The sequence below is a fragment of the Maylandia zebra genome, linkage group LG5 (assembly GCF_041146795.1).
Source record: "Maylandia zebra isolate NMK-2024a linkage group LG5, Mzebra_GT3a, whole genome shotgun sequence".
In the NCBI taxonomy this organism is placed as follows: Eukaryota; Metazoa; Chordata; class Actinopteri; order Cichliformes; family Cichlidae; genus Maylandia; species Maylandia zebra.
In genome coordinates, this window is record NC_135171.1 from 10,114,519 (window position 1) to 10,140,591 (window position 26,073).

General features: G+C 39.6%; 1 protein-coding gene across 2 annotated transcripts in view; it reads right to left on the minus strand.

Moving 5' to 3' along the window:
* The window catches only part of cntn6 (contactin 6), a 137,702-nt gene that overhangs the window by 29,244 nt on the left and 82,385 nt on the right, over nucleotides 1-26,073 (minus strand). For both annotated transcript variants that reach the window (XM_012923591.3, XM_076883710.1), the window contains exons 6-16: nucleotides 23,840-23,935; nucleotides 21,002-21,205; nucleotides 20,755-20,857; nucleotides 20,428-20,612; nucleotides 17,474-17,616; nucleotides 17,253-17,382; nucleotides 16,776-16,929; nucleotides 5,992-6,119; nucleotides 5,258-5,430; nucleotides 2,915-3,032; nucleotides 47-205 (exon numbers count right to left, since the gene is read on the minus strand). In XM_012923591.3, coding sequence (XP_012779045.1) covers nucleotides 47-205; nucleotides 2,915-3,032; nucleotides 5,258-5,430; nucleotides 5,992-6,119; nucleotides 16,776-16,929; nucleotides 17,253-17,382; nucleotides 17,474-17,616; nucleotides 20,428-20,612; nucleotides 20,755-20,857; nucleotides 21,002-21,205; nucleotides 23,840-23,935 — 1,593 coding nt within the window. The remainder of the gene's footprint in view (nucleotides 1-46; nucleotides 206-2,914; nucleotides 3,033-5,257; nucleotides 5,431-5,991; nucleotides 6,120-16,775; nucleotides 16,930-17,252; nucleotides 17,383-17,473; nucleotides 17,617-20,427; nucleotides 20,613-20,754; nucleotides 20,858-21,001; nucleotides 21,206-23,839; nucleotides 23,936-26,073) is intronic.

The window sequence follows — 26,073 nt, forward strand, 5'->3', positions numbered from 1 at the left end:
CATTCAATAAAAATATAACTGCCTGACGGTGGTGGTGCATTTGTACCTGTCCTCATAGTCTGCCAGCCTATAGAGAAGGGGGTCCTGGCCTGCATCATGTACTTAGTAACAGGGCTGTGGTTGTCAGGTCCAGAGCCCCAAGACAGTTGCACAGTAGTGTCAGTAATGTCAGTCACAACCAGGCCCTCGGGGGGCCCAGGAGGTCCTGCAACAAGAAGAGACACCTGCATCAGCCTCACTGTACGGCAGCAGCCTAAACAAATGAGCTCACGTCAGCTTTGAGACTCCACTGCAGGTGTTATTCATAACCTAGCTAACAGGAGATATAACAGGCTGTGACACCACCATAATTATTACACCGAATATCACAGATCAGTGGGAACGCAGGTTACACTTCTTTTATCAGAGACTGGGGTGTTTTTAATGCTTTAATTGTTAAAAAAAACAAGTACAACAAGAAAACAGTGAGTGAGCTCATCATGAAATCTGACCTATTTAGTTTCTGGAGACATGTATGCCTCACACCAGCAAGAAAAACAACAAAAGAAAGAGAAACAGGTCGCTGAATATTTTTCTTTTAGGAGGTTTGTTTAGCTTTAATACGTAGATACATTTCAAAAATGCCTTTATTCTTTATCACTGGGTTTCACAGATTAGCTGTACAATAGGTTTAAGTAACCTTGTCTTTACATACTTATAAACTAGGACTAGATAATGTATCCATGTTAAGACTAAGGTCCAGAAAAAACAGAGGTAAAATTGTGCATAACATTATATGTTGTCTAGCCCACTGTAAGTAGGTGTACCTACTTACATTATGATACGTTTTTATCTCTATGAAGATATGTTGCATGGCCGAGACCCTTGGATGAGTTTTTCAGTAAAGATTTCATTTTACAAGTTTTGTGTAGTAGAATGAGCTTATTTTGCTCAATAGGGATTTTCTGTCTGAGGGAGGTTCAGTGTTTTTTGCTAAGTGAAAGTAAGTGAAGTAATAATAACAAAAGACAACATTAATTACCAAGGATTTGGGAAAAAGGCAGATTTTTCAGTTGGTTTCTCACTAAAATCAGGGAACGCAGCAACATGGGATTTCCTGCTAAGCCCTGCAAATCTGCAAAAGTAGCGCTGTGCTCTCAATGCGACTAACTACTTCTGTAGGAAGATGATTGAGCATCGACAACACTGGTTTTGGATTATGCATATAAAAACACAATATGGAAAACCTGCATAATCTATATTGGTGGCAGACTCTTTATTACCTGCATTGTTAATCTGAACGTCTCAGATTATCCCAGACCATTCTTTCTACGCCTAGTCTAACCTTTGCACTTTTATCATGTATTTCCTTTGTGTAATAAGTCATGGTTGTGATGGAGTGTCTGTGAAGATATTTGCAAATTCAAATGGAACTTGAGTCTGCACACTTGGTTTAAGGTTTTGACAGATTTAAACTCAACTGAAGCTCGAGAATAAATATGAGCAAGCTTGACACAGTCTGTCTCTCATCTCACAGTTCTCCCTGGCAAAGCCTATAAGGCGCATAACATATGCATAAGCTATGCTAACACATAATAAAAATGGAATAAAAAGAGACAAAGGAAGTGTTTGGAGCTTCGGACACCTCTGAAGGTTGTGTAGAAGCAAGCACCCTGAACTCTACGTTGTTGAATAAAGCCTATTGTGCCTGGGTCACAGACATATTTTGTCTCTACTTAAACTACTGGCACATCAACCAAAGAGACGGGTATGTAGGATATCTATAATCCTTGAGTTTAAACATCAAAAATGCTCTCCCCCAGAGTAACATTTATGGCATGAAATCAGTTAAAAACATACTTTATAAAATGTTTTCTTGCATGAAGACTGTTTTTATAGATACCCTTGAAGCTTTTGTGGCAACTTACTCTTTCCTTCAAGTTAACTGTGATATAAGAGGCAATGAGTTTAACTTCTTTTATTTTCTCAAAGACTTTGCAGTCATCAGCCTGAAAGTTGGAAACTGGGTAACACGTGTCAGGAGTATCTGTTTAACAGGACTAATTTAACTGACACATATGCTTAATTACCCATCTGTTTTTTTTAACCACTTAGCCAACATCCAACAAGTCTGTCCAAGCAAGACGGTACGGGCAATTACATTCACAAGTTGACCTAACCTCCATGTCGTTGTGTTGTTAGACGAAAGCAGAATACGCAGAAAAGAAAAGAAAAAAAAACATCACTGTGCCACCAGTTAAATCCAAATTATACTCACTAATCACAGAATGTTTTTTTCACAAAAGATCTTATATGCAGAACACTGTTGCTTTGCATCTTTTCATGTGTAGAAATGCCTTCTTTTGGCATATTTCCACTAAAGCCACTGGGACAAATTTGAGTGTAACACCATCGGGGGGATGGCTTACAAAGCCCTGTCTTTATGTCTAGACGGGCTCCTTTTGTTTGGCAGCATCATTCTCCTGGCTGAATTTGAACCGGCTCTCGTCTGCCAGTCAAATCGATCAGTCAACGGCACTATGAGCAACCTGAGTCTGCATTGCCTGCAACAAGCCAACCGCGCCAATACAGGCGGCCGTGTCGTATTAAAAGAACAACTTTCAGTGCTGAAAATCATCAATATTTTCCTTCTGAAATCAGAAAAGGGATCTAACATGTCTTTACAGAGTAAAGCTTGTTTACCAGCAGTGAAAATGCTGCTAACACTGAAATGCTCAATGTCAAATGTAGAGGAGTTTTCTGCTTTATCGCCTGATTTAAAACTTCTGTTGGAAATTATATCAGCAAGTAATGAAACATGCAACAAGTCTCCCTCTTTACACTGTCGGTGATACAGCTCTTATCATCATCTTAAGAAACACAGACATGCAGAGTACTACAAAATGACAAGCAGTGTAAGGAGGAAAAAGCATACCTCTGACAATTAAGTCTGCTGCTGCAGAAACTGTGTCGATTTCAGTGTGTACCATACACACATACTTCCCAGAATGCTTTAGCTGAATGTTCCTCACCATCAGGTCACCCGCAAATCCCTGATGACAGAGACATATGCGACTGAAAGTCTCGGAGAAGAAAAAGCCTCCACCAAAAGCAGCAAAGTCAAAGTGAAAAAAGAAAAGACGTATAGGAAATCCTCAGGAGCACATTCAGTTTCATTCTCAGCCATGTGCTGCAAATCCTCCACAAAAGGAGCTTGGAATAATCAACCACAAAAAAAAGAGGCAAAAGAAATTAATTTGGTTTTACGTTGTAAGAAAGGCTACACAAAATTGACTTGTTTTCAGTGTTTTCAGTATTTGTTGTATTTACACTTTAACCTTACAACTCGGCTGAGTGGCTCCAAGAATAATTTTCAGAGATGCTTTTTTCAATTTGTTGCTGCTTGTTCTCTCTCTCTCTCACACACACACACACACACACACACACACACACACACACACACACACACACACACACACACACACACACACACACACACACACACTCGTATTTTGTTTTGTTTTTTCCCAGAGAAACACAGAGACTCTTTGTTTGTTTGAATATTTTTAAAGGAAAGTCAAACATCTGTTGTCATTACGCTCACTGTGAAATGTTAGTGTTTTACGGCAGCTTCAGTGGCCCTGCTATGATCAACCTGACAAAGCATAAATCTTGCATTCACAAAGATTTTGGCTCCTTTGTGAAGGCTCAAATTGATTGATTTGCACTAAGATCTCCTCTGGGCTAGAGTCTCATCCTTATAGGCTCCCTCGTCACGACTCACAGTAATATCTGAATTGAATGTACACAGCTTTCACGTGGGTTTAAAATGGAGCTAGCCTACAAATACCAGTTCCCCTGGTGCCTTCATGTTCTCACAGGACCAGTTCAGTGTATACAACCTTAAGGAATAATTTGACAGGGTGAGAAATGCGCTTAATTAGCATAGAATCCAGAGAAAAGAGTGATACCACTCACTTCTCTCAGAGACAGGCTGGGACCATTTAGCCTAGTTTAGCACAAACACTGAAGGGAATTCAAAACCTTTTTTTTTAATTCCAGGACCACAAAAGCTTAACAATTACAGACAAAATACTATATTTGAATTTATTCATTGACTATAACGCTATAGGTATGAAGAGGTTAACTGAGTTTATCATACAGATTGCCTGAGCTCACTAATCGCTACATATTATTTTATTAACCCAATATATTTAGTGAGTTTTAGAAGCAAATGTATGTGTTTTTGTCAGCCGGTCAGCCAGCTACCATTTCTTCTGAACCAACTTCAATTTGCTGGCTTAAAATTTGAATGGAAGATTATCTACATATTTACATATTTAATCATGTTTGTCTAATTGTTGCGGAACAACAATTTACAGAGTTTCAGGCATGTACCTGATATAATTGTGCAGTATGATCATGAAATACATCCATTAGCTGACATTTTTATGGGTAAATAATATATATTTTTAAAAAGTTAAATGGCAACACACTGCATCATGCAGTACTCTGTCATTTGATAGCTGTAACCTATACAGAAGTAGCCAAGGGAGCAACAGCTATTAAGCTGCTGCTGTTATGATGAGTTGATGCATGTCTGTGCTGGAAAACAGGACAATAGCGTTTCCTGACTCACTGCAATAACGTGTGTCAAGATGTGGGGCCTGTGTGGGCAGTGATGGGGATATTTTGACACATGTAGGTCCTCCTAAAACCACATGTTGCCATTTTTATATTTCCATTTGTTCCATTTTTTTTGTTTTGTTTTTTTCAGATGGAAACCTCTGAGGCTGAATAATGAAGCCAGTGAGGTGCAGGTCTATAATCTTGTCCCTGACGTCCTCGCACTGCTCTTTGGTCTTGCCCGTGATGATGATGAAACTGACTCTGTGTACAGGTGTGCTTTATATACATAACAACTTGGGATCAGAAATATATGGGATTAACTGTGCCACATGGGCACACAGCCACTCAAAACAGAATAATGACTAGCTTATTTCATTCAATGAATGCAAATCAGTTTATAGCTTTTATGGACTGTGCTTTCTCTGGATGGATGTCTGGTACTCTGCCTCTCTTCATTAAAATGAGAGACTGTTCCTATCTTCAAAAGTCAGAAAACTTACAAATTCAGGGATCAAATAATTATTCCTTCCACTGTATGTTTGAAATTGATTTGGATTTTACTGGATCCACCATGTTTGTGACAGATACAGACGTGGTGTATTTTCATCAAACACAAAGCAAAAAAGCTAACCATCATATGTACACATACCCCTCCAATCATCTCAAAGTGCTCCTGTCTGTTGAAGTCGATAGCTTTGCCGTTGAAAAACCACTTGAAGATGGGGCTCAGGGACGAATCACTAGACACCTCACAGGGCAACACGATGCTCTGTCCCACGCTGGCATCCAAGCTCAAGGGTGGAACTATGATCTTTGTGGGCTCTTGGGGAGAAAAACACATTGACTTGTTACTATATGCAGCACGGTGTCGCTATCAGCCAAATGAATAAGGTAATGAAGCTTATTTTGCCCAGAATCACGAGACAGATTTTGGTCTAGCAGTGTAATTAAGAGACCTTAAATAACTTCACTTAAAAAGCAAAAGCTGCCCATAACTCAGTAATGAATAATTAAAGACGCTGCAATCACAGTGTCAACTAGAAAGAAATAAAATGACTCTTTCACTCTCGTTCTCCATAATAATCATCATTTAACAACCCCAAATCTGAAAATGCTACAGGAGCTCTTTTTAAATTAAATGAAAATATTCTTCACTCACAGCTATAGACGTCAGTGGTTTGCCCCACTCTGCTACATGAACAATAACTCAGAGCTGACAAAACCTCGGATGACTTATATGTCTGTCAGAGCGGCAGGAACATAAAACGGCTATATATTTCATTATCCATTTCATGCTTGAGCTACTATTTTTTTCCCTCTAACAAAAGTTTAAACCCTCGGCTTAGAAGGTACACTAAAAAAAGAAAAAATGGAAAAGAATACCTTTTACCACCAGTGTCCCTGTGCTGCTGGAAGTACCAAAACGGTTTCTGGCCACACATGTGTACCTGCCTCCATCCGATTTGGAGATATTGGTGATACGAAGAGTTCCATCCTCCATGATGGTCCGTCTGAGGAGAGAGAGACAAAACTGAAATAACCCACTTCTTTATGACTTCTTTAGTAATTAACTGAATGAACAATGATGTCAGGAATCAAAGGGACCAGCTCTGGCTGTGATAAGATTTCATTTCTCAAACCATTTGAACTTTCTCTCTTTTATCTTTCTCCATTTAATTCTTTTTGAATGAAGGCTTTAGAATCTATTCCAAAAATCTATTTGCACGCTTCAAAAGATAACAATTATCTTAGCTGAAGCAGAACAGATTTGCTGTAGGGTCAGCACAGTATTGACAGCACAATAGCTTAAATGCACATATTAATTGGACACACAACAGGCCACCGGGGCCGGGCGGGACAGTGATAGGGCGAGGGGAGCAGCGCTGTAGAGAGGGATCTTTACCTGCAGCCTTATCGCTCTACAACATGCGGCGATTATATCAACATGCTATAAGCCATTTCTGAAATGCAATAATATGGTGATATACAAGAATCACACCTTGAAAAAAGCATTAGGCTGGCAGTCTGATTAGAGAGCGAGACAAAAACATGAGTAAAACAACAGCTACACAGAGGAATGATGGCCTTGTTGTGAGAGCGAAACAGCTGGTGACTTACTTTTGTGAACTACATTTTCCTTTGATACAGGAGCTCTCTGTGGTCAATAAAGGTGGGGCTTCTTTTGGGGACTGTGATTGGGGAATTATTACATTTAAAAAAAAGAAAAACAGATATATATATATTTAATATGTCATATAAAATCATATGTAGTACTGTGCAGATGCCTTGAACTGACCCCCATTTTATTTTTATTTCACCAGGAAAATTGGAACTAGATGCATGAATTATTGGCATAAGTGTAGGCATAGTACACTGAAATACAATATATAAGGCAAAAAGAGTTTGTTCAATTCTCATAAGGCTCAAAGTCAATATTTGGTATGAGACCTTTTATTATTTCACACAAGCTGAACTCTCTTAGGCAAGACTATTCCTTAAATAGTCTTCTGGAATAGCTCTCTGGGTTTCTTGAAGAACATTCAAAGTTTTTTAGACCTCTTTTTGTCCCATTTTCTGTCCCACACTGCTTCAGTAATGTCCAGGACAGGGCTCTGGACTTTTTGTGTTTTTACTGCATTGGCAGTGTGTTTGGGATCATTGCCAATTAAAGTTTTCAAGATCAAGAAATATTCAAGGACTATTCAAGACAAGGTGTCCAACACCGCTGGCTGAAATATGGCTCCAATCCATGACAGAGCCTCCACCATGTTGTACACATGGCTGTAGGCACTCACTGTTCTCTGTCTCTCTTCTGGCTTCCTCTGTTTGAACCAACAGGGCAGGGATAGGGCAGAAGGTAGAGTGGTGCCCCCATGATCAGAAGGTCGGGGTTTGAATCCACTGAACGGCTACCCTGAGGTACCCCTGAGCAAGGTACCGTCCCTACACACTGCTCCCCGGGTGCTGGATTGGTGGCTGCCCACTGCTTCACTGAGTGAATGGGTTAAATGTAGAGAGGACTTTCCCCATGTGGATCAATAAAGTATACATACATACACATACAACAATTTCAAATTTGGATTCCTCCCTCCACAAGACCTGTTACTGCTAATTTTGATGAACCTCAGCCTTTTTTCCCCATTTCTGTTGCTTAAAAATGGCTTCTTGACAGCCACTGAGAACGTTTCTCATGAGGCTTCAGCAAACATATATAGGTGAAGAGCCAAATGCATCTCTCAGATCCTGTGTCAGGATACTATAGATACTATTCACTTGCCACATCTTGTTCTTTCTCTTGTCCAGTTTCCACAAATCTTTACAAGTTACTTTGAAAAAGTAATTAATTACAGTTACTAGTTACTTCTTCAAAAAAGTAACTGAGTTAGTAACTGAGTTACAAGATTCTAAAAGTAATTAATTACTTGAAAAGCAACTATTTCATTACTTTAAAAAAACGTTTAACCCTCTGGGCTCCAGGGTATAATTGGCCATTTTTAACCACTTTTGATGTTTTCTCCACATTTCACCTTTAAAAACTATTTACTTTGCCTTGTTTGGTATCATCCTTTTCAGCACAACCACACGTGTCTGAATTTACAGTTATGTTTTCATTTTGACATACTGTATTAACACAATTGATCTAAAATCAGACAAAAACATAAAATCCGAGTAGAAAACGTTATAATTTTTGACAATCACAAACATGTTTATTGAATCATATTTCATAACTTTAAATGCAAATATAAATGGTCAATTTTAAAATCATATGCACAAATTTTGCAAACAACAAAGTTATTTGCGGCTATTTACCTTTTACCCTCTATTTTTATAACCATTTCAAACTATTTATATAACAATCAGGTGTTCTGCATTCAATATGTACATACTCGCTCTCTCTCTCTTTTTCTGCTGTCTCTCTCGCTCTCTCTCTCTCGCCGTCACTTCTAAAACTTGCCCCTCTTCCTAAACAACCAAATGTCATGTTGCCATATCATTTTTGATTGGTCGACATGGTGCATTTTTCCACCAACAGGAAAGAGCGTTTTTTTTGTTTTGTATTTTTTAAATTTTTTGCTCATAAGCAGAGAGTGCTCGCTGCACTGTCCTTAGATGTTAGACGAGACAAAACTATTGAGGAAAAAATGCCGCATATATATTGTTTATCATCTACATCATGGTTTTACGTGGCCTATCAACACAATTTAAAAACTGGTATATATCACCTTGTTGCTTTGTCATCGTGAAGTGGTCATGTGATTGGCTTACCGTGACTACTTTATTCTTCCTCAATCAAACAGCAGCACTCATGCCATTGTTTTGCCCCCTTAGCTCCAGGTGTTGTGCCAAAAAGTGATCGTGATTGCCGTCCGCCGGAGCGAGCGCAGCTGCTTAAAGCTCTAGCGCCCAGATTACTTACAGCTAGGGATGGGTATCGTTTAGGTTTTGTCCGATACCGGTGCCAAACTACGTACTTTTGAAACAGTGCTCAAACCGGTGCTTAAAGAATGGAGAGCACAAACTTTGTCCAAAAACCTCTTATGTTTTTATTTTTAGCAGTCTCCTTTTTTCTGCAAAATGATAAGAACCGTCCAGCCCCCCGCACGGGGCGATCCGTGCTAACTCACTAATGGAGATTTACCACGCCGGCAGTAGATGTGCTCGGTGTGAGGTCTTGCAGTGAGCTATCAAATACGGTGCATTTCTCGGCTTTTAAAAAAACACTATGCGTCGCCAGGTGTTTCATCAGATTTGAGGTGTTACCTCTTTTGCACAGTATCAACTTAACCTCTTAAGCCCCAAAGGGGTTTCTTAGTTTCCTGCTCGAAAATGCAATGCCCAAATTTTATTGATTATTTCTCTGCAATTACAAACTCTGTGCTTACAATCTTGGTATCAAAATAAAGCTAACACTTGTGAAATTTCATCAGAGGTGTAAATATTGAAGCAGATATTACTGTGTCAAAGTTACTGAGAACACAGAAACACAGAAAAAGTAAGTAGATTTTATCCTCGCCCATTTTTTTTTTTAGCATATGCCTCAGTTCACATTTCATTACAGAAATTTAGTAACCAACATATAAACATCAACTGTGCAAAGATTTATGTTTGTAAAGTGAAACAGTGAAAAATTACAGCACTGTCAATACATGAATATCCAGACGTTGTACAAAAATGTCCAATTTTGGCACACAATTGGACACCATGCCAGTTGAACTTTTTAGGTATTTAAGAGCAGAAATAAATTAATTTTATTAAGATGCCTAAAAAATTATTTAAAAAAAAAAATACATTTTTGAAGAATTAACCACACATTTACATGGTAATGACCCTTTTCTGCTGTGCGCATGGAGCGCTTCGCCTTGGGCATTTTTCATCTGTAGCTCTGCTCTAAAAGAACGTACGTACCTGGGCCCGCCTACTATCCTTGGAAAGGTAAAATGATTGGCTAGAATCCAAAGTGTATGAACCAAAGCACCGAAATGTGCGCTACTTTTCGTTCTGGTTACTACCGTTTATGTCAGAACCAGTGCCATTACCGGTACTCATCCCTACTTACAGCTACTTCCCTGCGACTGATATAAGATACCGTAATCTGAACACAGCTTCAACCGTCTGTTAGTTGAAAAAAAGTAACGTGACAGCACCGCATTTTCTTGTTAGTAACGGTAACGGCGTTGCAACGATAGGAATAGTAATTAGTTAGATTACTCGTTACTGAAATAAGTAACGCTGTTAGTAACGCCGTTACTTGTAACCAACATTCTGGCCAATAGCTCTTTGGGAATCACCTTTTTGGTGAGAAACACAGTATTATGCCTGTCAGACTCAAGGAGCAAATGATGTGTTTGCAACAGCCTGCCAGTGACTAAGTGCCTAAATATACTGTTATTTAAAACTATCTCATGGCTAAGTTATCTGTCATGTGCAGACACAACACCGGTCAGTCTATGAGTAGGATGTCTTTTTTATGTTTGAGTGATTCATGGGCTAGTGTTACAAGTGGCCTGACCAAAAAAAAAGATTATATCGGCATGATGAATTTTAGAGTCTGCAGGTATTTCTTCCCAAGAGCTGACAAGGTAGGATAACCTGTATTTTGCCTGAAAGGGGAAATCGAGGCCAAATAAGCTCATTGCGCTAATTGCTTCAAGAGTGCGTAATAGCTGAAGATGATTCAGCTGAGTATATAAACATTTTTATCTGCTCGATCTTCTCTGCTCACTCGTGGGGGAAAGGCTCAGAAACATTTTAATAAGAAAATCAACCTTTAACGATAAAATGAGTGGATGAAAAAATAAATATTTTCAGGTTGTTCAGACTGACATTAATATACAACTTTGCTTATACTACTTTACGTTACGCCCTGGAATTTTATTTTGCCACCTCGGTTGATAACAGAGAAGTCGGAAATCACAGAAACACACGCATAAATGAGGCAGATAATGCTCTCCTGTTGTGACCTTTGGATTCAGTAAATCAAACAGAAATGCTGTGAGCAGCCAGCTCAAAAAAATCAAACAATTTCATATTGGCTTCCAAGAATAAATATGTATTTGCTCGGGCCAAGCTAAGACCCAGGGAGCATGTCTGACACAGGGTGCTTTGCGCTGATTTATTGACAAAAATATCAAACACTGAGTGATGGAGGCACACTGAGAACATGACCCGAGGAGCAATGAGCTGCAAAAACAAATAGAAACGTAAAGAACTATCTACTTTGTAGACAAACTGCGTTCCAAGCTGTGAATTTCTATTCTTGTTCAAATGTGCTGCCTGGGTAATTTTTCTCCCTTTCCTCAAGACTGGCCGATGGAAAATATGATAAATAATCAATCCCACTGGTCGCATGTTGAGGCACGTCTGCAGAGCTAAGGAAAGCCTATGGAAATGTGGTTGTACATAATGATTGGAGCGGGAGCAGGGGGGAAAGAAAGAGGAAGCATGTGATAATCGACATGAAAATGAAATCTAAAAATATAGTCGCTCTGTGAAATAAACAGCACTTCGGTCAGATTTACTTTTTAGCATCTAGAATGTTCTTCTTGATAGAAACAGACAATTGGATACTCAAACCAGTGTACTTTGACTTTCAAATATCTCGCACTTTGTTTTTGATGTGGTATAATATAAAGGAAATGTATTAACAATCCATTGCTGGTTTCTTGGAATACTAATAATCCAAGGAGAATGGACAGCTCTTCTAAGATACACTGTTTTTGTGCCTTCAGGGCTGCAACAGCTTGTCACTGAAGAACTGCTGTTATGCCCTTGACAGGAGTTACTTGTAAGTATTGGCTTGTGGTTTGTACCTTACAGAGACCAGTCTATAACCTGAGGTGACAACGTTTGTACCTTAAACAGTACAAAAATGGACCATTAAAAAAAGGTGCAAAGCTGGTTCCAAGGGCACCCATTCATTTCTTTTCTATATTATTATTATTTGTAGTAGTGTTAGCAGTAGTAGTATCATAGGAGTGGACAAAGATCCTAGGAGAATTTGAACCCAGGACTTTCCAAAGGCAACACAAGACAGATACATACACAACGTATTGAATGCTTTTCCTGTTGTATTAAGAAGGAAATAGTGAAATGAGAAAAATAAAAGAGTAGATTTAATATCTTTTTTTATATTTCACTGAACACTGCGTGAAAAGTTAGATCAGACTGACGAAATGCGCTAGAAGAAAATGCACCAGTATGTGTCTTTTTTGGGATCTACACTTTGAACTTCGAAAGTACAAATAATCACATTGAGGACCTTGAGGAAGGTTTCCAGTCAAGTAAGTTAATTGCATTTTCATTTTCTATTTATAACCATAGGAATGTATAACTTGCATGTTTTTAATTTCTTATTTTATTTTCTAATTAAAATGTAAACATTAAAATGAGTGAACTGTGTCCATACTTTTTTTTTCTTCAAATCTACTGGCAGCTAGTTTAAGTATAAAATACTGTTTTCATGGAGAGAACTTATCTAAATGAATTCCTTTCAAACCTGTAAGGTTCATCGTAGGCAGTTTCATTCTGTAAAGAAAGCTGACGTACAGTGTGCCATGAATACTGCTACTGAACCTATTAAAGGCAATAAATTTACAATTTTCAGTTTTCCAATGAAGCCAAATGTAAGAAATTTATGCTACATTTTCCTCAATCAATTCAATCGATTACCAAATTTCACAGTTATTAAACTGAGAGAAACCAAGTGAGACTTCTACTGCCACAAAAATCAGTTCAACAATAAACATGTGCATTGGGTTAAGACTGTGAAAGGCCTCAACAAAGAGCATTTCAAATTGTTTTTTAATGGTTAAAGCCATCTTAAAGTTGATCCCGAGAAGTATTAAATTTGCGGTGGTGAGTTGTTAAGTTGTTGATGTAAGGTTATTTAGTATTAAAAAGCATGAGCCCACTAACTAAGGAAGAATATTTTGAAGCATGTATAAATGGGAATCCTACAGTCTTGTGCCTGTAGGTGGGGTCTTTGGGGTTAGCTTACAACCCACCAATTAAAATTTCCACAGATGAAGAGACCGCTTTTTGTGATGCCGTGTGCATGAGTAACGTTAGCAATAACAAGGACAATAATAAAAAAGGAAATGACCTTTCGAGAAAGCCCTCCACCTGTGAAGCTTTCACTTGTAGCACATATGTCATTTCTAGTGAAAAAGCAGGCAGAGCAGTCAGAATTCTCTGAAAATTCTAAAAGTCCTTGATTTAAAAGGGGAGAGGGAAAATGTAGGCTCTAGTTTTAAGCCAGGGACCATGTTTCCCCCCCCTCTGGGAAAAAGAACAATCTCGAGCTGCATGAATCACAGACACGTCTCACACTTTTGAAATACAACAAGTGCCCTTGTACCTATCACCATGCTGATTAAAACTCAACATCTTTATTTTTACATGACCAAAACTGTAAACTACAGGGTGAATAAAAAGTCTTATTACACTATGAGCGCTACTGCTGTAAAACCTTTTCAGCAACTGAAGGCAAATTATGCTGCATCCCTTTTAATCATAGCTGGTCTTTCAGAGATGGTGCCACATTTTGTAAAACCATCCATAATATATATTATAAGGGATCGTGGTGAAGCCCCTCATGGTATCAGCTGTTATGAAGAAAACTGTTTTAGCTCCATTCCACCCGCATATAAACCAAATGTCTTCTGATTGGCTGTTTTTCACAAGCAAAAGGTTTGAACTACAGGTGGGTGCTCTGTGCTCACAGACGGAGCTGTGTGCCCTACATGACCTTCTCAGAAATATTTCTAATATATATGATTGACATCACAGAGAGTAACGAGCACAGCTTGGGGGCAGAGCACTCATTGGTCTGTTGGAATTACACATACGATAACCTCATTATTTAATATTTTAGGCCTGTTTTAATATGAGCATCTTTCACTGTAAAAGTATAAAGATGACAGAAAGTAAGGAAAAGGATAACAGGTCTCCTTTAATAACACCTGTAATAGTAAAAAAATACAGAACAAAATCCAATGTATATCGACCTGTAAGACAATCTAAACAAACTAAACAAGCATGAAAAGTAGTCAGACTGCTAGAATGACAATGAGATCAAATCAGGGTTCAAAACTCGAACCAACAATAATCAAAAAGTTCAAATGCGAGAATAACAGTAAAAGCTAAACAGGAACCCAAACTCAAATAAATTTACAAAGAATTGCAAAAATTACCACAACACATAGGACCATGATACTAGAAGCTGGCTACTGAGATTTATTATATATTAGGGCTGCCACAAACGATTATTTTGATAGTCGACCAGTCACCGATTATTTTTGCGATTAGTCGACTAATCAGATCATGCATCCATTGGACATAAAACGTACAGCTTATTGCACCAACATGCATCTTCTCTTATATAACTATCATTAGCTTATAGCTTTAAGTGTTTCAGGTATGTGCTAACTAAAAATAAAGGCAAGATGATAGTTTATTAAATTTTAATGAAATCTGCAGGTTGTTTAAGTGAAGTTTAATAAACTCCTTGCTATCTATAATATAACGGGACACCGGAGTATATTCTTGAGCATCTCACACTTCTGATAATCAGTTGTCTGCTTGATGTTTATTCAACTGTGTAAAACTATAACTTTAATCTCAGCCAAACCGATTTACCCAGGAACAAATAAAATACTAAAAAAAGCCAAACAATAACATTTTTAAGTTATCTAAGTGACTTATATATCATGTTTAACCTGAGTAGCGAAAGGTTTGAAAATGATTTGCTGGGAGTCCGGTGTTCTCACCGGCTCTAGTGAGCCTAGCCCCCAGCTAGCTATCGAGCTAGTGGGTAACAGACGTCTCCGAAAACGTCGGAGCGCTTTTGCAAATATGTGGTGTCTTGATAAACTGAGCAGATATTTGAGGTTTACACAGCTACATTATATGTTAAACGTTTATTTTGTGACCCAGAAAGAATAATAAGAGTAACATTAAAACTAACTAGCTGCCGCCATTATTGACAACTGCGCTAGGCCGCGCTATGAATTCTGGGACACTGCTTCTTCTTCTTCGGGGTTTAACGGCAGCTGGCATCCTTGTACGTGCAGTGCTGCCATCTTCTGTTTCAGTCCGTTATTACACTCTTAAATCCTGCTACTTATCCCTGCATCTTTTGGGATCTTACAAAGCTTCAAACGACGCATGACTGTTAAATCAGTCGTCGACGATTTTGATAGTCGACGTAATCGTGACTAGTCGACTAATCGTGGCAGCCCTATTATATATTAATTTATTCATATTTATAAAGGATAAATGTTAAATCATACTATTTCTCCATACATTATTCTATTTGGTTAAACTGCCAACTTACTTCAATTTTCAAATATCATATTTCTTTTTTATAAAGGTAACAGCACTATAAACATTTTCCTTTTAATAAAAAGGCTGACTAACAGTTGGTAATGCAGCCTCATTGTGACATCAATACAGGAAAGCTTCTGTTCCTTTGATGGCCAATTTTAATGCATTATTACCAAATTTATGACCTCAGAGCTCCACGTTTAGAATACAATTAAAAATTCAACTTACTGCCAAACCTTTTGTTATTTCAAAGCCTCAATTGATGTTAAGGTGTTGTAAGCCACTGAAGCTGTGGTGGCTTTAGGAGGCAAGGCACTAACACAAAATTGAAGCCATTAAGTAATTATACAGTGTGAGACTGACAAGCCTTTTGGACGGTGTTTTACAGAAAAGACATGCTTTCAATTTCAAGTCGGATGATGTATGGGTATGCTGAACAATGGCTCAAAGACGGATAAACCAATGTGCCAATGCTGCTTTTTATTCCCATCAAAAAAACAGAAGGATCCAAAATACTCCAATATTATGTGATTAAGATAACATCATATTGTCAACAGTGGGAGCTGCACTTAGGCGCAGCTCAAAAGTGTGTAAGGAAAGTGATTTTCAGTGATTGTTGACAACTGTTAAACTGCTGTGAAGTTTCCTGGGAAATAATTTGTCTGCCCTTATTGTAGCCTGTCTACCAGTTATCTAGCCATCACTACATGACCTTTCATGTCCCTTTCTTTGACACCCAGCGTTTAATGAAAGCAGACCTCATACTGTGCTTGAACTCTTGCTTGGTTCATCCTGTGTGGATTAGCTTCTGCTGAGGCTGGGTGCAACAGAAAACGGGTTCTTTTAGCTCACAGGTGTCGCCTCAGACCTTCAATCATGACACGGCGCGGCCTGTCATGTCGCCTGAGGTGGCGTTTCACTGAAAGATGGAGTCAGATTGTTTTTCTCTTTGGCTTTCACATGGAAAAAGTCCCAACAGGATCTCTGATCTACTTTTTTTCCCCGGCTTTGAAGATCTGTAAAACTGCGGCGACACCGGACGCTTTGAAGTTTCAAACAGCTAAATCATACAGTGCTCTCCTTCCTGTGCATTGCAAAACTGATAAGGCTCGGTGTCATGGCCTCCTTGGTACAGGCAGCAAACGGCAGCAGTGTCAGCAGAAAACCAACATCCATATCCGAGGGAATAAGGTGTCTATCTAAAAAAAACACATTCTTTGACCAACGAGGAAGTTTTATGCAACACTGATTCCAAAGTCCCCTTGAGCCAAGGCATAAATAACAATCGGTACTGGAAATTAATGCCTTCAGTGGGTTGTGCAGCGGTGCTTATAATACCCTACCTCTCACTGTCCTTCAGGTGCATCCCCCCCTCTCTCCACCAGGAGATTGTGGCCCTGGGAGAAGCGTGGGGGCGACACTCTAACACCACCTCACCCCCCCTCTGGATCACCGTGGACTTCTTCACGGGGCGCCGGGTGAAGTCAGGCGGCGAGGCTGAGGAAGAGACCCGTGTTGATGCAGTTTGTCTCGCTTTGTCAAGGTACAACAGCTTTGCATCAGCCAAAATGTCAAGAGCATCACCAGCAATTACGGAAATTATATGTCACCACCAGAGCTGGCTCATTGTAGGAAATAATTATGGAAATGAATGTGCAAGGCTCAGTGAGGTGCTAGTTTAGCTGGTTTCTACTTATTTATTCACTTTCAAATAGGGAGCATTTTAATTCCAGTGACAGCAAGATGTACAGACAGCATATCTTTGCCTTGCCTCTTGTTCAGTCCATTGTAAATGAAACAGGGCAAACACGACTGCTTACCTACAACCTTGAGCTCAGCACTGGCATACACAGATCCATGCTCATTCTCTGCCACACACTGATACATCCCAGAGTCTGACAGACTAATCTTGGGTATGGTCAGTCTGCCAGCTTCCAAATGGATCCTCTCCTGAACAATAAAAAAAATTGAAAGAAAATGTCAATTATCCTTTTTAATGATTTTGAAACATGCAGTACTCGTACTCACTCACACATCTTACCTCTGCTTTTACTGACTGACCATTCTTCAACCATCTGTACGTAGGCATAGGTTTGCCAATGGCTTTACATTCCCACTGCAGGTTAGCATCGATGGCCATATGGGCATCTTTCAGTGTCTGCACCCACTGTAGATGTTCAGCACCTGCAGAAAGACAAATGGTTATGAATATATCCTATGAATTCAAAAATTAATTGCATATATTCGTAAAGGTGTCGCTCTACAAAAATCATTCCCGATGTGACAAATATGGTAATTTCCCAGTGAAACTCAGGAATTAAGAGTAAGAGAGAAAGAGATTATTTTAAATGAAGAACTACTGCCAAACAACGTTTTTGGGAAGACAAAATCCAGTTTGATTACTCATTCTAAGTCATTCACGTGATTGTAGTGAAGGAGAAGGCATACTAGACCAGAGTTCACACTTCTGGTCTTTTCTGGTCTCTCCTAGGCAGGAATTAGTGACTTGACTTCATTAGTGACTTGACATGTTACTGCTGGCAACAGATAAGGAGTGGCAAGTAAAAGAAAAGGTAGTATTACCTAAGCTGTCTTTGGGTGATTGTAGACTTGACATGCTGCCACAGGTTTGGACCATTTGCAGAGGTTTTACTGTGCCTACTGACAGCTCTGCCATTACAGCATAATCGGTGAAAGATGACACCTCTGTACGAAGAGAGCAGCTCTCTCTGTCATATAGGACCTAATCTTTCTTATATTATATAGTGTAAGGCACTGATTCTCTTTGCGAACCCACAGTAAAGAGTTTCAAGTTACGTACAACATGGCCAATCAGTGGAATCATTAATGTAACCAATCTGAAAAACCCAGAAAGAGATGAACTTCAAAAAGCACCCAAAGAGATTCGTAATAACTGTGCGAATGATTGTATACATTAGATTGTATAATCCAATTAGATATATAAGATGAGCTACATAGGGATAGGAAATTAATAAGAATTTGGTTCCTTTGTAGGTCGACTGGGAAATGGTCAACATTATTTAGCATGTGAATATGATCTTTCTTTGATTTCACGCTCATCTGTTTGGCTATTTGCATTAACACTTGTTGCCCATAAGTCCAAAATAATGATTTTATTGATTGATTTATATAAATATAAAACAATACTATTCTAACCGATACCAGAATAGGTATACCTACAGCAAGCGTGTGTTTTTATAATATACTTGAAGATTTGATAATTATGAACTGATCACTGCTTAGTTTAATTTGATTTGTGTCTCTCAGTCTGGTTGGGATTTAGTACTAACACTACTTAGTAAGGGTTAGGCACTAAATTGCACATTGGTTTTCAGAAAAGATTGTGGTTTAGTTTACGATATCTGTATTTACTACATTAACCCAGCACATTAAAAATGGCTCTTTAGCAGCATGTTTAAATATAATTCATTTACATTTGTAATGGGATGGAAACTTCTTTGTGCTGTTGCCATAACCTTGTGTACCTTGGCATCATAGGCGTGAACCAGCTGTTCATGCAGGGCTTGTCTGAGCTTCAAGTCATACTTTCAGCGTCAGATGTGCAGTATTTAGTTACTAACTTTAAGAAGCTCTTGCTCACTACTACTGTTAGATTATTCTGTTATTATATGTTACCTTATATATGTAATCAAAGTAGTTGAATTAGAATACTGCTGTAGATCACATTATACCCTTTAATATAGAGTGTGTGAGCTGTATGTAGTTTAGTTCTCGTTATACTTTTGAGTTAACAGAACATATTCACATATTAGTTCATTAGATAAATGTGCATCACTCTGTATCCTTGATCTGCTGGGAATGTGTTACACTGTTTTCTTGACATGCTTAATTGTTGAATCATGAAGAGAAGGTTGTAAGCAGGAGACTCTGTGTCTAAAGACAGGGGAGATAGATAGACTACATTCCACACCCCCACCTTACAGAAAGCAGAGAAACAACTGCCGAGGTCATAACTTAGGCGCTGTAACAGAGAAAGAATGTGATGTTTTGGCTTTTACGACTAGCTGGGGGCCACTAGAGAGTATAAAAAGCTGAGCAACCCGTCACCATTTTGAGACATGCTGTCGAACCTCTGCAAGCATCTCTCCCATCCGGACGTTGTAATGCTCTGACTGTTGAATTGTATGGAAATAAATGATTGTTGATTGAGCATAAATACACCGAGTATTGTCCTTCCTTCAGCCCAAAGATTCAAAGAATTGGGAGATTTCAACACTACTTTTAAGTACTGGTTAAAAACTTCCTTCTTTACACTTAACTTTAAGCTCTAGTTAGTTCTACTTTTGACCCTCAGATTTCTTTTAAATTAAAAAAAAAAACTCCATTGAATTTGTTCTTTTTATGTTTTAATGTGACACTGTTTCAATGCCATCTCCATCTCCTTTTGAATTCACTGTGAAGCACCTTGAATTGCATTCATGTGAAATGTGTTGCATAAACAAACCTGCCCGGCGTTACTGCTGCTTTGTGTCAACAGCCATTCACGGCTTAATCTTTAGCACTACTGATGTCATAACCAGACACCTCAGAATCCACGCTGCATGTACACAAGGTCTGCATAAAACAAAGGATCCTGAATCTAGTTCAGACACTGATATCCATCTTTCCTACTTTCTTATCTGCACACATGGCAGACAGGAGCAGGCGAGACACTGACTCCTCTCTCTGATTCAGAGATGGTAAATTTGTCCTGAGATACTGGAAATCATATTTTCTAATTTGAAAATATTTATTGCACTGCATTTACACTCCAACAATAAGGACATATGACTTCAAATTATCATGCTTATTATCCTTCCATTAGAACAAATATTAGAAAAAATAATGCTTGAATAAAGGGCTGTTTTCCAATAATTATAGCTCTGACTAAAGGTCTAAATATTACTGAAAAAGAAAAAAAGGGTTATTAGTAGACTCCGATAAGCACGAAGCAAAATGTTCTTTCTTACTTACTGTGGAATATAAGTTGCCCTCTGGCAACATTTCGTCCTCTGCTGTTTTCGGCTACACACTCGTACACGCCGGCATCCTCTGGGCGAAAATATGGAATTTCCAGAACCCCGCTGGAGTGGTTGATTTTAATCTTGCCAGGGAGTGGATTTCCATCAGCTCTTCTCCATGAGATGGAAGGCACAGGGCTGCGGAGGTCAAACACAAAGAGGTCACGCAGGCCACATTCTCCTGCTCCACCATGACCGGAAAGATTGCTGCTGCCGTGTTTGATAGTAATTGAGGACGCTGCTCTGCAAATACTCCAGTGGACTGTGTTGTGCCACTTACTTTCCTAAGGCAAAGCATTCCAGTTTCACTGACGATCCTTTGGAGACATGAAGGGTGTCAGGAAACTGAACCTCGATCTTTGGCTCGTATTCGCCCATCACCACTGCACAAGGAATAAATGGAAAATCATATCATTTAAAACACAAAAGAAGGGCAAGAGCTGTGGCGCAGGTGACAACTAGTTCACTCAAGTGATTTATCTCATAGACTGATAACCACAAGGCAGACTGGTGATGGTGATGCTCACCGTCCCTCCGTACCACCACTGGGGTTGGAGAGCTGAACACTGTTGAGTTGGTCATCATGTTTCTCACTGCGCATGTGTAGTTCCCCGCATCCGATGCTTCAACTTTGGCTATGTACAAATTTCCCGTCTTCTGAGAAATGAAACGACGAGCATCCTGCTGCAGGAAGCTGCGCTGTCCATTGAAAACCCATGAATATTTGATCTCTGGAATAATGGGAACAGGACATGAAATGCAGATAGTGAGGCACAAAAGAAATAAACTTTCCAGTCACATTTACAAAATTCCCAGAACAGCAAGACCATTAATGCCTAACACATACAAAGATAATTTAAGGACAAAAGTACAGGCCCACCCACACATTACACTTACAGTATGGGAGCTGCTCGGCCATGGACACCCACGCTACAAAGCTTTGGTGCTGATATTAATGCCAGAGGAGATTTGGAGTTCTGCACTTATTGAGTCATCATGGGATTGACCACTTTTAAGGACAATAATAATTAATTATTAAAAGGTGTGGACCGACACGTTCACTCTATGTAGTTTATCAGGAAATGAGAAATATATTTTATTTATCTGTTGAACAATACAAGATGACTTCAAAGCACAAAAGAGTTCAAAGTGTTTTTAGTTAAGCCAAGTTAAGATCAGCTGACCTTCTCCTCGGATGTTGACGCACAAACTTATGGTTGAGCATTTTTATAGTATACATGGTGAATTCAACTCCAACAACAATAAGTCATCAAGAATGTTCTTTTTGAGAAAAAAATAGGACCTTTTTGGACATTTTTAATTAAATTTAATAAATAATTGAGCCATTTTTCTTCCTTTATTATCATAAATTTGGGCGTTTATTTTGAGTCACTCCCCCAAACAACAAATCTGCAGCTGACTCCAGCGCCCACCTGACTATTTTTCTGCTTTTTAACTGAAAGTTTACATTTGTGTGTTATTTTCTAAAGCTTTGTGCCTTCACTAGGCTTGAAGCGACATGGGACTGGGTGCTGCGGAAAGGTTAGGTAACATGGGAAGCACTGAGAGATGGGCTAAGGTTGCGCTGACACATACAGCAAAAGAATAGCCTCTCTGTTTTGACTCGGATCATTGAGTTGCTCAGCGAGGCTGTCATCACAGGGGACTCCAGCAGAAGAATGCAGGTTTGATAAAAGTTGAACCCAGCACTGGGACTTTTTTTTTGGCGATATTGGTCAAGCCTCTAGCTATCAAAAATGTACAGAGTTGGTTAGAGTTCTATGTTATGTGTTATAAAAACACTGGAGGATCATATTTTATTCATTTTTTCATTTTTTGATTTGAACTCAGAGTTTTGGGTTATTTTGGATGGCGTCATTGTTCCTGCCTTATCTGTTGAGCATGTGGAATATGGCAACAACACTTATGGTTATTAGTCTCTAACTTTATTAAAAATTATTTTACACTTCTGAAACAAATAAAAAACAAACAAACAAAGGACTGATAAACAGGCCAATGTATGAGTGCAAAGCGCAAAGAAAAGCGAAAGAGAGCTAAGAAGAGTAAGAAGCGTCTGCAGGGAATGCTGAATGAACTTTGCTATTAGTGCAGCCCGCCCGTATCAGACACATGACATTCTGCAGGCAGCCCTTTTGACTGGGCAGATGGGGAAAAAAAAAGAAAGGAAAAAAAAAGTCCCACTTGCTTTCCTTCAGGGAAAGCTGTGAATTAAAATCATTACAAGGGAAGTCAGGGCAGTAACTGACAGACCTTTCATGATTAGGGACTATCAGAGAGTGGGTCTGTTGAAGAGCTGCAGTCTCACAGCAACAGAGGACTTGCAGGCACATAATCTCATGTCCTCTGACAGAGTTTAACTCACAGAGCAGCTCCTTTTAGGCCACTTACCTATTGATTGCTCTGAAAAGCTTCAAATGTCTCCTTTTTTAATAAGGTGCATCAGTGTATTCCTCAAGTGGTGCATCAACAAGTATTAAAGAAGTATTTAACATTATCTAAAGGTGGAGGGGAAAAAACACTTTTTTGTTCCATTTTAAAAACACCTCCAGCTACTGTGGCGTTATCACATCGTACAAATCCCATCAAATGTTTCACTATGCTTCATTTAAGAGGAAAAATAAAGAAATTGAGGTTTTTTTTGTTGTTTTTTTTTTTTAAACGGGAAGGGAGGGAATGCTGGAGGGCAAATTGCTAAAGTGTGGATTCCCACGTGGCAGCAGGATTCAGTTGGAAACAGAGAGCGGAGAAAGGCTGGTATGCTGGCGTGAAATTGTGCTGGTGGGCATCGAATGGCTGCAGGAGTGTGGACCACTTTGAGGGTCTGCTAATCAGTAGCACACAGACACATGAGCCGACTCACTGCTGTGCCGCGGGATAAACGCTCCCGCGGCCGCACCAGCCACCGGCAGCCTTTATTACCCAACAGATAACCTGCCCACATCCAGGAAAAAAAGGAAAAAAAATGACAGTCGGGGAAGTGGAGCACTGGAGACTTTATAGATGACAGCATGGTCACAGATCATATGGGCAAGAAAAGTGAGCTCAAGGTTAAGAAGTATGAGGCTATGAACTATAGATGAAGGCATGGGTCTGGGCAGGTAGAGCTGCGGCTGATCATAAAAAGTTCCCTGTCTGACAGATAAGGAGAAGTGAGTGGAAAACAGTATGTCACGGTTCTGAGGGAAGAGCTGCAGAAAGAGAAAGTGGGAAGACATAAAAACAAAGAAGACGCTGCAGTGTTACAGCGAGATAATAAGCAGCAGAGTAAGGGAACAATAAAGATTGCTGAGGCAAGCAGGAGTGTGAAAGCACAGCAGACAAAGAGTCAGGAAGGTGCGCTGTACCTCCGTAATGTGGCGGGGGTCCGCAGAGCAGAACCACGGCCTGACCCTCTCTCACCGACACCGTGTTCCTCGTCTTGCTGCTGAAGTTCTGCAGAACTGTTGAGCGCAAAACACATCAATAACTTTTCAGGGTCTGACAGCTGTAATAACTTTAATTTTACGTGCGGGCGACATCCGAGGGAAGGGCGTTTTAATCCTGCACAACATTTCCCAGTTTGTTCATATCGCTCACAAGTCAAACCCAACAGCCCCCTGTTCATATCACGGCATGCGCTAGAGACCAGGCAGAGGGTACACCAAAATGCTCCTCTCCAATCACGCGTTAGAGATTACTTTCACCTTTAATTAAATGCTGCTGTGCTGCGTGAGACAATAAGCAGTGGGGAGACATATCAATTCCAGCGTCAGAGAAATACCATCAAATCCCGGGATGGGAGCAAGCAAATATAAGCGGTTGTCAAACCAGAAATCAACTGATTAAAAGTCCCTCCAAATCAAGACGTGCAGGCTTCATTCCTTCATGCATTGCATCAGAGCTGCAGACTAGTGTGCAGCGGTAACACACTTACTGTAACTGCTGTCATCCGTGTAACACTACTTTTTGTTTTTTTGTTGCATTTACTTTTGACAAGTGATTTTTTTTCCAGGTTTAAAAAACAACAGAAAAAATTGATGCTGTGCATTAATTAGGTTTTAAAAACCACTAAAGAAGGCAAACAATAAATGCACTGTTTGACCAAAACAGGACGTGTTAGACAAAAACAAGACTGGCAATCTCAGTAGCTAAACAAGTAAACAGCTCTTTTTCTGGCAATACTTTACCCTATCCAGTGGAAATATAGTAAGGCCACCAAGTTGTTTATTTTTTGCTTGCTTCTTTTATGCTCAGTCACACTACAGAAAAAATCGATGGCAAAAATCAGTGCTTGCCTGGTGATTTTTCTGCATGTAGCTGCAGCAACCAACTGGTCAACCAGAAGTTGAGCTTACAACACCCTCAACCTCTGGACAATCACTTTCAATCACAAGGGGACACAGGTTGCATGGTGTAAGGCAGCCTGGCTTCTAACAATCACGGTCCGACTGCAGTGAAACAGAGTCAGTCTGCGCTGATGAGCGCAACTCGTCTGCATCTCTTTGCAGTTGAATCAACTCAGTTAATTACCAACAGGCTTTAACAGCAAGGTTTTCGAGCAGCTATGCAGTCCTGTAGCAACTACATCACTATTTGTTTCTAATATAAGAGGTAAGAGTTGCCATAAATCTGCTCGTGGCGTGGTCACCAAACACAGTTTTAATTAGTGAGTATGAGCCGCCTTCATCCAGTACTTTTGTTAAACTTCTTTGGGCATGTCTTACCTCTACAACAAAGAGAAGTTCACACCCCACAATGTGGCGGGGCGTGGTCTGGACATAACTGCAGCTGCCGTGCAGGTGCGTGCACCTTCCCAGCACGGCATCAGCAATCATGTCCCGTCTTAAAATCTGTACTGGTTCCTGTTTTGAGTGTTGTTGTTGGAGTGTTCGGCTGAGCTAGGAAACTGCAGCCTTGTGTGTCTGTGAACAGCAATCGAGTGTGTAAATAAAAGTTAATGCTGAAAAGCATGTATGTGTCGTCAGGTCTGCCGTGGGTCCTTTATAGGGCTGGGCTATATCATACCGTTCACGGTAATACCGGTGTAATGTTGGGCAACGATAGGAAAATGAAATATCGCGATAGAATATGGGTAAAATGCGCATGCGCAGTGCCTTTGTTTACATACGCACATGGCGGCGACGCAGAATGAGAAGAGCGAAAGCGGATCGTTGAATGAAACGGATGAACCAGAATTGGTTTGTAAAAATGCTGCAACTTCAGTGGTGGTTTAGCTTTCGTCCGTCAGATACACAACAAAGCACTATTTTTGGTAGCGCATGCTAGCGGGCCGTTGTTATTACCGTGTTGTTTGGAAAATACAGCACACTTAAAATCAATCCTTTGATTTTTCTGAAAATCAACAGTGCCCCTTATAATCCCGTGTGCCTTATGTATGAATTCTGGTTGTTTTTACTGACCTCGAAACGATTTTATTTAGACGGCACTTGAAAATCTGTCAAATGTTTCAGTACAACTTTGCTAAGCTACGAACCCACCGCTTGATGGATTATCGGAGCATTACGGCTATATTAGGCAGGAGCCTCGCGGAGTGATACGTACGGTGCTTCAACATAATATTACCGTATTGTGTGTGTAT